Source organism: Schistocerca serialis, chromosome 1 (genome assembly GCF_023864345.2).
Source record: "Schistocerca serialis cubense isolate TAMUIC-IGC-003099 chromosome 1, iqSchSeri2.2, whole genome shotgun sequence".
Classification (NCBI taxonomy): domain Eukaryota; kingdom Metazoa; phylum Arthropoda; class Insecta; order Orthoptera; family Acrididae; genus Schistocerca; species Schistocerca serialis.
In genome coordinates this window covers 377,774,056-377,788,863 of record NC_064638.1, presented here as the reverse complement: position 1 = coordinate 377,788,863, position 14,808 = coordinate 377,774,056, and the positions used below count along the sequence as shown (strand labels likewise).

General features: G+C 41.3%; 1 protein-coding gene across 1 annotated transcript in view; it reads right to left on the bottom strand.

Moving 5' to 3' along the window:
• Nucleotides 1-253: 253 nt before the first annotated feature.
• The window catches only part of LOC126470926 (hexokinase-1-like), a 276,017-nt gene continuing 261,462 nt past the window's right edge, over nt 254-14,808 (bottom strand). The window contains exons 9-11 of the mRNA XM_050098957.1: nt 13,879-14,018; nt 3,265-3,398; nt 254-726 (exon numbers count right to left, since the gene is read on the bottom strand). Coding sequence (XP_049954914.1) covers nt 631-726; nt 3,265-3,398; nt 13,879-14,018 — 370 coding nt within the window. The 3' untranslated portion in view covers nt 254-630. The remainder of the gene's footprint in view (nt 727-3,264; nt 3,399-13,878; nt 14,019-14,808) is intronic.

Below are 14,808 nucleotides of genomic sequence, written 5' to 3'. Positions count from 1 at the left end.
TTTTTTTTATTACACAAGATCTTTATAGGAACAGAAATTTTGAGATTCTGACATAGACCACACAAAAGGCAACTTTTACAATATTCTTTCTGTAGTCGTGTATGTTAAGTAACATTACTGTATTATATACATTATACTATGTTCAAATGTTTGTTACTATATTGTTCTCTGAATCTGGAAAAAATGTCTTACAAACTAATTTATGGGAACCATATGGTCCTAAATTATCATTTTGATAGAAGTTCCACATCAGTTTGTAAAACTACAATATCCCATTTTATTGAAAAATGTAACAAAATCACTTGAGTATAAATAGGCTTGTCATACAAGATTAACATAGTTTCACAACAGATATTTGAAAGGGCATTTTATCACAGTTATTCCAAGTTCCTGAAAAGTAACTTCATTGAAATTCTTAAACTTGTGGCCAGCTTGCTTCCAAGAGTTCAGTAGCATCTTCATAGTGTTGTGAAATATCATTGTTAATGAATGAGTCAACCACTGCTCACTACATTCTGTATTTTTTTTTTCATTACTGCATATAGTGAAGCAAGCCTGCTGGCCCTTCTCAAAATATATTTTGGTGTACATTATTCAGTATTTGCTCATTTCGGTTGGATCTGACTTTAGTCACGTTTCTTGAAACCTCTCTTTCAACCGAAGAGCAATTGCGGCCACTATTCCAGCACCTTTACCGCTGCCATCTTCAGCAAGAAGCAGGCGGAACTGTGGACAAATGCAATGGTCTGTCATACAAACTGCAAACACCAAGAAAATATTCATATTTCAAATGTTTCACTTTTTTGAAGGACTCTTGTCTGTGTGAAAGGAACAAACATTAGATCCCTAGGCCCTTCTGCATTATATAATGATGAAATTCTTACGACATTATCTGAGCAACAACTCTTCTGCCTCCTTCACGTTTTTGTTATAAACAAAGATATACAAGCATATATTTATAACAATAATAAACGCTGAAAATCAGTACACCTTTGCACCCCGGATCAAACTTCCATGTGTGAAACAGTATCAAAGGCTAATTATTTTACAACTGAGCTAATGTATTAAATATTTGATGTTAAACATGTAAGTGAGAAAAAGTTTAGAAAAGGTTTGAAATTATGTTTAACTTTATAGGGTATCACTAAGTGCTCTCATTATCAAACTCAGACTGATTGAATCTGTGTAATTTGCACTCTGTTTTAAGCAAAATCTAGTTTTCCCTGCACCCAATGTTTATAATATCACATCTCCTGAATTGTGCGTTGTACAATGAAATAATTTTGCAGGTACAGCCAGTGGTATATGTGGATATTGTCTGCAAAACAAGTAACAAATAAAGGTAATAGTAAAGAAGCAATAAATTAAAATCTCATGCTGAATGCTGAAGTATTATTGCACAAACAGCAGAAATTTAGTAAGCAATATTTTTTTTTCTTTCATTATTTTATGGAGGATGTCAGCTGAGAAAAATTTTTGTAAAGATTTCAAATTTTGCATTAAGTTGTTTCAAAGTCACTACATGCCCTCATTCTCAAATATTGATTAACAATAGTCCGGATAATTTGTGCACCAGGAGTTGGGCTGTCTCAAGACACAGACATATTTTCTAACTGTAATACATGTCTTATTGTGTTAACATAACATTAAACTTATTAGTGAGTAGGTTAAGACATAATTTTAAATTTGGTTTATAATTACACTACTGGCCATTAAAATTACTACACCAAGAAGAAACGGGTATTCATTCGACCAATATATTATACTAGAACTGACATGTGATTACATTATCCCACAATTTGGGTGCATAGATCCTGAGAAATTAATATTCAGAACAACCACCTCTGGCTGTAATAACGGCCTTTACATGCCTGGGCATGGAGTCAAACAGAACTTGGATGGCGTGAACAGGTACAGCCGCCCACGCAGCTTCAACACGATACCACAGTTCATCAAGAGTAGTGACTGGTGTATTGTGATGAGCCAGTTGCTCGGCCACCATTGACCAGACGTTTTAAATTGGTGAGAGATCTGGAGAATGTGCTGGCCAGGGCAGCAGTCTGTTAATTTTCTGTATCCAGAAAGGCCTGTACAAGACCTGCAACATGCGGTCGTGCATTATCCTGCTGAAATTTTGGGTTTCACAGGGATCAAATGAAGGGTAGAGCCACGGGTTGTAACACATCTGAAACGTAACGTCCACTGTTCAAAGTGCCGTCAATGCGAGCAAAAGGTGACCGAGACGTGTAACTAGTGGCTCCCCATACCATCAAGCTGGATGATATGCCAGTATGGTGATGACGAATACACACTTCCAATATGAGTTCACCGCGATGTCGCCAAACATGGATGCGACCATCATGATGTTGTAAACAGAGCCTGGATTCATCTGAAAAAATGACGTTTTGCCATTTGTGCATCCAGGTTCGTCATTGAGTTCATCATCACAGGCTCTCCTGTCTGTGATGCAGTGTCAAGGGTAACCGCAGCCGTGGTCTCTGAGCTGATAGTCCATGCTACTGCAAACGTCGTTAAACTGTTCGTGCAGATAGTTGTTGTCTTGCAAGCGTTCCCATCTGTTGACTCAGGGATCGAGATGTGGCTGCACAATCCGTTACAGCCATGTGGATAAGGTGCCTGTCATCTTAACTGCTAGTGATACGAGGCCGTTGGGATCCCGCACGGCATTCCGTGTTACCCTCCTGAACCGACCGATTCCATATTCAGCTAACAGTCATTGGATCTTCACCAACGCGAGCAGCAATGTCGCGATATGATAAACTGCAATCGCGATAAGCTACAATCCGACCTTTATCAAAGTTGGAAACGTGATGGTACGCATTTCTCCTCCTTACACGAGGCATCACAACAACGTTTCACCAGGCAATGCCGGTCAACTGCTGTTTGCGTATGAGAAATCGGTTGGAAACTTTCCTCATGTCAGCACGTTGTAGGTGTCGCCATCGGCGCCAACCTTGTGTGAATGTTCTGAAAAGCTAATCATTTACATATCACACCATCTTCGTCCTGTCGGTTAATTTTCGCATATGTAGCACGTCATCTTCATGGTGTAGGAATTTTAATGGCCAGTAGTGTATATGGGCATGATACATTCATTGCAGCTGGAATCCATTAGATAGGCAATCTGCAGCTTGGCTCATGAACTATGAACCACGTTAGTGATTTAGATATACAGAAGAAGAAGAAGAAGATGAGGATAATGATGGCGATATCTGTAATAACAGTAAGCAAAACAGAACATACCTTTTTTCCAGGTGCTAACAGCTGGATGTATTTGTTCATCCATGTTTTCAGCCTAGGGTGGTGTTTAAAGAGAGATCCATCTACTGCAATAGTTGTATCTGGTCTGTCCATTCTTATGAGGAGTCTTGATAAACCTTTGAAACATTCATACATAAAATTAGTATTGCCCACTTACAGTCACTTTACATGTACATTAGCTTATTAGTGTTCCAACTAAATTCATCTCCCCCCCCCCCCCCCTCTCTCTCTCTCTCTCTCTCTCTCTCTCTCTCTCTCTCTCTCTCTCTCTCTCTCTCTCTCTCTCTCTCTCACACACACACACACACACACACACACACACACACACAAATGCGTGCACACGTAGAGGTGTGTGCATCTATCAGCATAACCTGCAGATTGAATGAGATCATAAAATTTGTACCTCCTGGACAATTTGTTCACTGGTTAACTCATACTGATAGTGGCTCCATACTTACAGTTGCATCAAAAAAAGATTTTAAAAATCTGAATAATGACAGACAATCTCAGTGCAATTAGAAACTTGAGAAAATGGATGAAAGTATAGCAACTGCCACTTTTCATTTTGAGTTTCAGCTCTGGAAGTGCTGCCTATGTATCTCCCATAACTTTTATTTTGTATCTTCTTCCTCTTTATTCCTGCTTTTTTTAGTCATTTCATAATCATTCTTGCCTTACTGGTAATAACTTTTAGCCACGCACTTTACATTAAAAGACGATCAAAGACTTTGGGATTTGCATATTTTCTGCTATACAGAATTTCTACCCCTCCCGTTCCTATCATCTACTTGTATTCACAAAGTGTTCTGAATGAAAAATTAGGGTTGAAAGCCTGTTGGCAGTGAAGTGATTGGTGATGGATTACAAGCTTTCATTTGCCAAGAACAGGCAATGATTCCAGTTGTGTCCTTTTCAAATACACTTTGTATGCCCACCAGCAGGCATTGCATTGGAGGGAGATGAGCTGACTTGAGAAGCGTAGTGGAACAGTGTGGAAACCTGCCATGGAGGGTGTGCACAGTGTGTAATAGGCAGACTCACTCACAGAGGTGTTTACCTGTGGGCAGCTGTAGACCAGACAGGCCAGTGCTTACACTGAGTCCAACTATCACGGAACTCACCTTTCACATCATGCTGAATCTTGTTGCCGAGTGCTCAGCTGTGTGCTGAATTATCCCCTTGCATGTCTCTATGATGTTTCAGGCCTTCTGCTTTCTGTAGATTGAACAGCATAGCGAGTTCTCATTTTCTCTCAAGGGATTCAGTTCCCAGTTATTATTGAGCCACCATCAGCCTGTGAAATACCTGCACTAACATTGTGTAGCAGCATTTTCACACCAGTGCAGATACTAAAGTCGTGATGAAGGACATTATTACATGTGCGATGCCCCAATTTTTTGTTTCCGTTTTGTAATTTGGTCCACCATGGATGTGGTGTTTCTGCAGTGCTGGCAGGAACAGTTGCGCCTACAAAAGGAGCAGCAGCAGGAGCAGATACACGCATAGATGAATAAGAATGCAGAGTTACTTTGCATCATTGCCCTGCCAGGGATGGATCAGGAACCTGCTGAGAACTTTTCTTCTGTGCCCTTGATGCTGTTTGCTGGTTTTGATGAGTCTATGGAAACATGGGAGAATTACATCTGCCAGTTCTTACTGCACTGCCAGTTAAGGTTTATCATTGATCTGGTTGATATGATGAGCTTTGTCGCTTCCTGATGCACTATTTTGAAAATCAGACCCATGTGGTGGTGACACAGTTGCAGTTTAACCAGCACCACAAGCACCCAGGGCATTTGTATGCAGTCTGGATTGCCAATTCATAAGGCCTCTTGCGCAAATGTTGGTTTGAGTGTTCCAATAGTGCCTGATCTTGAGGTTCAGACTAGGGTGTGACCTCGTTTGAATCTTCTTTAGCTGATGTTGCTCACATGAGTTGATGGTAGCAGCAGGAGACATGCTTTCTGATAATTGGCAGGTGGCTCAATTAGGCGTTCATGTTAAACATGTCCTGAGGCCTCATGGGTACCTGCACCCAGTCACAAAGCGTTGATGTTGCTGACAATTCGGGCACAACGGCAATGCGGCGCTGCCTGTCTTTGCCTGTGCCAAGCATGGCAGGTTTATGTTGTTCACAGTGCCGTATTTCCCACCCTTTGTGGTTTCTGGGTCTTCAACATTGTTCTCCTCCTCATCCCTGTTGTCCTTCACTGCATGTTTGTGAAGATCCTCTACACATGGATGCCATGTGTGGGGTATGGTATCAAAGAGGCCATTTGACCATGAGCCATGTGTCAAGTGTTTGATGCTCCTGTGTTTTCACCGGGCTCTGGGGTCGTCTCGCCGTGCATGGGTATTTTGCTGACATTTTTGTGGAGTGTGTGGCCAGTCAAATTTCAATTTGACAAAGGAGCAACTATAAGCCTTGTTAATTTAGATACATACAAGCTCATGTGGTGCCTGGCATTTCAACAGCTGCTATGTCAGGTTAGTAAACAGTGCAATTTTGTAGTGGCAATTCTCTGTCTTCACACATTATGTAAACGAGGAATGTTAACTTACATTGTTAGTGGTCCATTCACTGGTGATGCAAAATATTTTTAGCCTTGATTCCTTTTCTGTTCTCAGCTTCCAGATGGCTGACGAAATGCATTTAATGACTCAATCTGTTTCTTTTCATGATTTAGGCTCCTTACTGTGGTCATACGGCCAGTTGTTTGAGAATACTATGGATCGGGCTGAAAATTTTGAGCCACATGTTTCTCTTAAGCCATTTTTTGTCATCCCTGCCCCATTCCCTTCATCATGCATGACAAGGTAAATGCCAAGTTGTAGTGTTGGCAGGATCAAGGCGTCATTTCTACTACTCTATCGAGTCAGTGGGCAGCGCCTGTAGTAGAGATTCAAAAGCACAAAAGTGCTATTCACATTTGCACCAATTTTAAACAGATCACTCATCACAATGTGTCATGGATTCTTATTCAATTTTGCAACCAACAGATTGTTGGGAAAATTGTTCAGAGCCAGTATTTTTTGTGCAGTGACTTGAGTGATGCCTACTTGCTGTTATGATTGGACACTGTTTCACGGACTTTCTTGGTCCTCAATACCCCCTTTGGACTTTACCAGTTTAATGACTCTACTTTCAGAATCTTGTCCATGCTGCAAATTTATCAACAGGACTTGGAGCAGTTGATTCAGGACATTTCTTGTTGCGCCAATTATCTTGGTGATGTTGGGTAACAGGTCCTACCAGAGAAACATTAGCGAAACCTTTAGTCACTTTTCCAATGCTTCCTGGAGAATGGTCTTCATTGCAGGCTGGAAAAGCGTTATTTTGGGACATGTGTTTAGCAAAGATGGCCTCTTCCCAACAGACAGCCTCATCAGAGCCACTGTCAACCTGCCAGAATTCGAGAACCTGAAGGAGCTCCTATCTTTTTTGGGTAAGATTTCATATTGTGCTCAGTTCATTTGCTGGGCCATGCACACCTTCCATCTTCTTTACTGGATTTACTAGGAGGGCACTAAGTTTTTCTGGTCTGTAGATTGTCAACTGGCTTTTCAGCCTCTGAAGCAATGTTCGTATTCTGCTCATTGTCTGGCTTCTTTTACACTGAGTAAACCTTTAACCCTGGCCTGTAGTGCATCACAGTGTAGGATTGGTGCAGTCCTGTCCCATTGGAAGCAATATGGCACAGAACAGCCCATTGATTATGCACCAGACACCCTTTTCACAACTCAGTGTAATTACTAACAGGTGGGAAAGTAAATGCCAGCCGTTATTTTTGTGGCTAATAACTATCACATTTTCTTGTATGGGGCGAGATTCTTCCTCATCATCAGCCACAATGCAGTTTCCTTATTTGACCACCGTTCTAAGCTGTCTGACAGGACTGCCCACCCATTTCAGCAGTGGTCCCTCTTTCTCAGTAACTATTGTTATGACATTCTTTGCTGCTCCACTGCCCAGAATGCCAATGCTGATGCACCCTTGCAGCTACCAATGGGGTCCAATTCTCAGGTTCACATTGGATGATGCATTGCAGTAAATCCTGTTGTATTTTCTGTTAACAGCACAAGAGGCGACAGACACTAACCTGCTTTTCCAGAAAATCATTTTGGTGGTCCAGATGTGTTGGCTGGAGCAAGCCTCTTTGGGTGCAGATCCTGCATAGCATACTTTTTTTTCTTCTACATGATCACCTCGGCATCGTCCAGGGGGTCCTCATCCTTGCTAAGTAGGACCAATGGTTGGGTGGTTGTTTGCCCTGCATTGTGCCTCCACATACTCCAGTTGCTGCAGACATTGCACTGGAGTATGGCTCACATGAAGGTGTTGGTGTACTGTCATGTCTTCTAGCCAGCGATCGATTGTGACACCGAACATCTGGTGTCGGTTCATAGGGCCTGTGCACAGAACCAGTCTGCACCACCATGCTGGTTTTCTACTTAGCCAGTCTCTGAGCACTCTTGGGACAGGGTGCATGTTGGTTTTGGTTTCTTATTTGGACAGCATGTGGTTGTTGGTGGTCGATGCTTGTACAGTTTCCTGTATGCAGCCAAGCTGTCCCACACATTGTCAATTGTCATTGTCCATAAGTTGTCCATTTTTGCCATTGAAAGATCATCCCAAAACCCATGTATCTGATAACAGCAGGCAATTTGTGTCGTGGGAAGCTTTTGCATTCATAACAGTATCCAGCATCCAATTGCTGCCCATTTCACCTAGCTTCTAACTCAGAGGTGAGGAAATCAGTGTCTACCTCTCCTTGTGACAAGGCATTGCCATCTTCCATGACTACGTACTTGGCAATGCCAGTCAACAGGTGCAGTCCTACAGAATTTTTGTTTGGACACTAGCCACACATGCTAGAGATTACTGTGGCCCACCATAATTTCATCCCAAGGCTGCCATTTGGGCCCAGTCCTCCAGCCAGCAGCAGGTATGGAAATTGTTTGTGGTGGATGTTGGTATGGAGCAACTGACCTTACATGCAAATCAGTTATGCTTATGCCCTGTTAGGATGTCACTGCCACAGTCTTCAATTAAGCAGGATGGCAGAGTTGGTCACGACATTGATCTGAATGCAGATCCCCACTTGCAGCAGTGTGCTTCTTCATTGCTGCAACATAGTGCCCTCTGCCGTCCTCCTGTCACATGTGCCTCAGTCCCAACCGAGCGAGGTGGTGCAGTGGTTACACACTGGACTCGCATTCGGAAGGATGACGGTTCAATCCCGCGTCCGGCCATCCTGATTTAGGTTTTCCGTGATTTCCCTAAATCACTCCAGGCAAATGCCGGGATGGTTCCTCTGAAAGGGCACGGCTAACTTCCTTCCCCATCCTTCCCTAATCCGATGAGACCGATGACCACGCTGTCTGGTCTCCTTCCCCAAACCAACCAACCAACCTCAGTCCCAGTGAGGCTCTCGTCTGTTCCTGCCAATGTGGAGTCAGTGGCTTTTGATCCATCCTCCTCTTCCACCTCCTGTGCCTCCTCTCCCTCTCATTGATGAGGTGGTCTTACCTCTGCTGTAGGCAGCACTGGCCACCATGTAGCATCAGCCTCTTTCTCCTTCCGCTTTTCCTGTGGAGCAAGTAGCATCACTGTCGCCTCCTTCATTGGTTGATCTTCTGCTAGGTTATCCAATGACTTCTACAGTTCTGCATCAGGGGTTGTGGCCCAAGCCTGGCTGTTTTTGGCCCTACATGCACTTTTCAGAAGGTGGGTGGGTAGGGAGGATTCAGTATCCCCACCAGCAAACACTGCAATGTAGGTAGACAAGCTGGCATGGATAGCACATTGTTATAGTATTTAAATGTACCATGGATAGAGCACATACTGCATAGTATCAGCAGACTTGCTGATGAAGGTGTTTACCTGTGGGCAGCAGTATGCGGGGCAGCCAGTGCTTACTGCTGACCTGTGCTCAGTGGACAGCTGCCTGCCACAGCCATATGCTGTGAGTTATCCTCCTGCATGCCTCTACGAGTTTTGGGACTTCCTGCTTCCTGTAGACTGACTTGCATGACAAGTTCTTGTTACTCCTCAAGAGGTTCTATTACCCAATTAGTATTGAGCCACCATCAGTAAATTAAGTACCCGTGCTGACATGTTGTGTAGCAGTGTCATCACCATGAAGCAGATACTAAATAAACCATGACAGCATTCACCTCAGCGAATTCAAAAAAAAAAAAAAAAAAAAAAAAAAAATGCAGAAAACCTAGATCTGGATAGCTGGATGGGAATATAACTGTCCACTTCTGTGTCATCCACTGTGTTGTTATGCTCAGAAAGAGACACTGGGTATACTGAGCAGAAGATATGTGCATAAATAAGAATGTGAGTACAGTAGCTCAGCTTATAAACTATTCCTTAAAGCCAACAAATCCACGCAGCTACATCAGAAAATGTTACCATATAGACCGAAGAAGACTGCAGATACATAATATGAGCTCCAAAGTTCAAGTTCTTCTTTATACAGGGTGGTCCATTGATAGTAACCTGGCCAAATATCTCACAAAATTAGCATCAAACTAAAAAATAAGAAGAACAAATCTGTTCGAGTGTGACGGGGGAAAACAGTTGGTGCTATGGACGGCCCACTAGATGGCGCTGCCATATGTCAAATTGATAGAAACTGTGTTGTTGTTTTTTTTTTTTTTTTTTTTTTTTTTTTAAAAAAAATAAGCACTCCCATTTTTTTGCTGCATATTCGTATAGTAGGTAAATAAATAGGAATGTTTGATTTGGAACATTTGTTTCATTTTGTGATGGGTGGCGCTGTAATATTCTCACAGATGTAGCAATGCACCTGATAGCACTGTGTGCAATTCATTACTTAAATTACGTATGATAATATGCAGTCATAATAATTATGTGGAAGACATGATCTTGTTAAAATGGAATGTTTAACAGTCACAGAAAAGATATGGTGTTCATTTATGGCTATTGTGATCAAAATGCCCAACAAAGTTGTGCTATGTATGTTGATCGTTATCTTGACAGACAGCATCCAAGTGTCTGTACCTTCTGTCAGATAGTTAACGTATTTAAAGATATCAGAAGTGTTCAGACAAAGAAGAAGATGCAACCAAGAACTACAACAAATGAAGATGCCCAAATAAATGTTTAGCTACAGTTGAGGCTTATCCACACATCAGTAGCAGACAAACAGCGGGAATTGGAAATTTCAAAAATGTCACTTTTGAGAAATCTACATAATCATACATTACATTCTTACCATATTTCTATGCACCTGGAATTGCATGCTGATGATTTTGAACGTTGTGTAAATTTTTCCCAAAATAAATTACGAGACGATAACAGGTTGTTTTTCAAGAGTTCTATTTAGTAATGAAGCATCATTGACAAACAGAGGTAATGTAAGCCAGCATAATATGCTGTATTGGGCAACGGAAAATCCACGATGGCTGCAACAAATGGAACATCAGCGACCCTGGTGGGTTAATGTATGGTGTGTAATTATGGCCCTTATTTTATTGATGGCAATCTAAATGGTGCAATGTATGCTGATTTCTTAATTAATGTTTTACCAATTTTACTACAAGATGTTTCACTTCATGACAGAATGGCAATGTACTTCCAACAACGCTAATGTCCAGCACATAGCACACATACAGTTGAAGTGGTATTAAATAGAATTTTTAATAACAGGTGGATTAGTCATAGCAGCTTCATACCATGGCCTGCACATTCACTGGACCGTACGTCTCCGGACTTCTTTTTGAGGGAAAATTGAAATTACTGTGATCCACCGACAACGCCTGAAAACATGCATCAGCATATTGTCAATGCATGTACGACAATTACTGAAGGTAATCTACTCACTGTTGAGAAGAATTTTGTTATGCATATTGCCAAAAGCATTGAAGCTGAAGGGCATCAGTTTGAGCATTTATTACATTAATGAGGTTATTACAGTTGCTCACACAGTAACAGCATGCGTTCACATAAATTATGATAAGGTCATGAAAGTTAATGTATCACGTTGGAACAACAGAAATAAAGTCCAAACATAACTACTTTTGGGTTTTAATTTAAAAAGCCACATTGTTATCAACTGTTCATCTAAATGGGCGAGGCATATCATAAGTGTTGGGATATTACAGCAACATTCATCACAAAGCGAAACAAATGTTCCAAATCAAAAATTGCTATTTATTTCTGTTCTGCATGGAAACGTAATAAAAAATGGAAGTATCTATTTAAAAAATGCAGTTTCTATAATTTTGACCCATGTAGTGGGCCGTCCATAGCGCCATCTGTTCTCCCCTCTCATGATGGAACAGATTTGTTGTTCTTATTTTTTTGTTTGATGCTAATTTCATGAGATATTTGGCCCAGTCACTGTCAATGAACCACCATGTATATGTAGCCACTATTGAGTGAAGAGCTCTTTGGCTTGAATGGGATAGTTACTACATGCAGATGGCAGAAGTCCCTTTGGCAGAAACAAGAGTGGGAAGTGGGCACATATCTTATTTGTGGTACTGAAAGACTGAAGCAATCATTTTTTTAAGTAGTAAAATAAATAGTACTGTTGTAAAAAAGTTTCTTAGTACCCTTTGTAATAATACACACATCAAAAAAAGTTTTGCATTACCTCGGTTCCAATAGATCCGGAACCTGTTACCTGTTAAGAAAATTGGAAGAGAGATCAACATAAACGTCATTTCTGCACTTTTCATTGCTCATGAAACACATTGCATGTTGTGCCACCATACAGCAAGACCTTCAGAGGTGGTGGTCCAGATTGCTGTACACACCTGTACCACTAATACCCAGTAGCACATCCTCTTGCATTGATGCTTGCCTGTATTCGTCATGGCATACTATCCACAAGTTCTTCAAGGCACTGTTGGTCTAGACTGTCCCACTCCTCAACAGCGATTCAGCATAGATCCCTCAGAGTGGTTGGTGGGTCACGTCGTCCATAGACAGCCCTTTTCAGCCTATCCCAGGCATGTTTGATAGGGTTCATGTCTGGAGAAATGTTGGCCACTCTAATCAATTGATGTCATTATCCTGAAGGAAGTCATTCACAAGATGTGCACGATGGGGGCATCCATGAAGACGAATGCCTTGCCAATATGCTGCCGATACAGTTGCACTATCAGTCGGAGGATGGCATTCACGTATCGTACAGCCATTATGGTGCCTTCCATGACCACCAGCGGCATATGTCAGCCCCACATAATGCCACCCCAAAAACAGCAGGGAACCTCCACCTTGCTGCACTCACTGGGCAGTGTGTCTAACACATTCAGCCTGACCGGGTTGCCTCCAAACATGTTTCTGACAACTGTCTGGTTGAAAGAATATGCGACACTCATTGGTGAGGAGAATGTGATGCCAGTCCTGAGCGGTCCATTCAGCATGTTGCTGGGCATGTCTGTACTGCAGTGTATGTTGTGGTGGTTGCAAGGACGGGCCTCGCCATGGACATCAGGAGTGAAGTTGCGCATCATGCGGCCTATGACGCACAGTTTGAGTCTTAACACGACGTCCTGTGGCTGCACAAAAAGCATTATCCAACATGGTGATGTTGCTTTCAGGATTCTTCCAAGCCATAATCCATAGGTAACAGTTATCCACTGCAGTAGTAGCCCTTGGGCCGCCTGAGCAAGGCATGTCATCAACAGTTCCTACCTCTCTGTATCTCCTCCCTATCAGAACAACATCGCTTTGGTTCACTCCGAAATGCCTGGACACTTCCCTTGATGAGAGCCCTCCCTGGCACAAAGTAACAATGTGGACATGACTGAACTGCAATATTGTCAGTCCAGGCATGGTTGAACTACAGATAACGCGAGCCATGTACCTCCTTCCTGGTGGAGTGACTGGAACTGATCGGCTGTCGGACCCCCTCCGTCTATTAGGCACTGCTCATGCATGGTTGTTTACATCTTTGGGTGGGTTTAGTGATATCTCTGAACAGTCAAAGGAACTGTGTCTTTGATATAATATCCACAGTCAATGTCTATCTTCAGGAGTTGTGGGAACTGGGATGATTCAAAACTTTTTTTTTTCATGTGTGTATATTTCTCTCACTCACCTAACTTCTAGAAGATAACTTTCAACTGCAGTATGTGTTTAAGGGTTTTTAGGTTTGAAACACAGAAATAATAACTGAACTGACTGCATGCTTATGAAATAGCCATCAAAGGAGGTTTACTTGTGCATAAAACTATGTTTTTAATATGTGTTTTATTTATATTTTACACTCTTGTTTATTTTAATTCAAAGTTTTTATTAGGAGATCGTTTTTCACATTGTAGGTTTTTGGTGTGAGATTTTGCACCATAAATATTGAAATAAATTTAAAACTATTGTTCCAGTAAAATCGTTGGTAAAGTCTCAATGAAAATGAAATTATGATAATTACAAGATTTTTTGGTTTTATTACTGCTAGTTTAGCATCAGTACACTTTGCATCATTCACCTGCAGTTCCCGTTTCTAGTTTCTGAAGTCCATCAACATACTTTGATGACTTAAAATATTACATTCTTATTTTATTCTCTCTTGCTTCATTTCCTTCTAATTAAAGCAACTGAGACTATGTACTTACAAATTGAGACCAGAAGAGCTGATCTGTTTGATACAACTTCACAGACATACTTAACAACTGCAATGTCTTCTGTGGTATACTGCAAGTTGAATTTGTCCAGAATATCTTCTGTATTCTTGTTTCCTCCATCTACCGTGTCCCTGAGAAAATACAGTAGCAAAATTTGAACTGATGGTGTGTGTCTCAATGTTGTTTCTATGATAATAATATGTGGAGAAGAAGAAATTGAAGCATTTGAAATATTGTGGTATGAAGAACATCAAAAATTAAGTAGTAGTAGTAGTAGTAGTAGTAGTTGTTGTTGTTGTTGTTGTTGTTTTCAGTCCAGCGACTGGTTTGATGCAGGTCAGCTCTCCATGCTATTCTATCCTATGCAAGCTTCTTCATCTCCAAGTTACTACTACAACTTACATCCTTCTGAATCTGCTTATTGTATTCATCTCTTGGTCTCCCTCTATGATTTTTATCCTCAATGCTGCCCTTCAATACTCAAGATAATCCCTTGATCCCTCAGAACATATCCTACCAACAAAACACTTACTCTAGTCACATTGTGCAACAAATTCCTCTTCTCCCATATCGTATTCAGTACCTCTTCATTAGTTATGTGATCTACCCATCCAGTCTTCAACATTCCTCTGTAGCACCACATTTCAAAAGCTTCTATTCTCTTCTTGTCAAAACTATTTATCGTCCATGTTTTACTTCCATACATGGCTACACTCCATACAAATACTTTTAGAAAAGACTTCCTGACACTTAAATCTATACTCAATGTTAACAAATTTCTCTTCTTCAGAAATGCTTTTGTTGCCATAGCCAGTCTCTACTTTGACCATCATCTGCTATTTTGCTCCCTAAATAGCAAAACTCATTTACTACTTTAAGTGTCTCATTTCCTAATGTAATTCCCTCAACATCACCTGATTT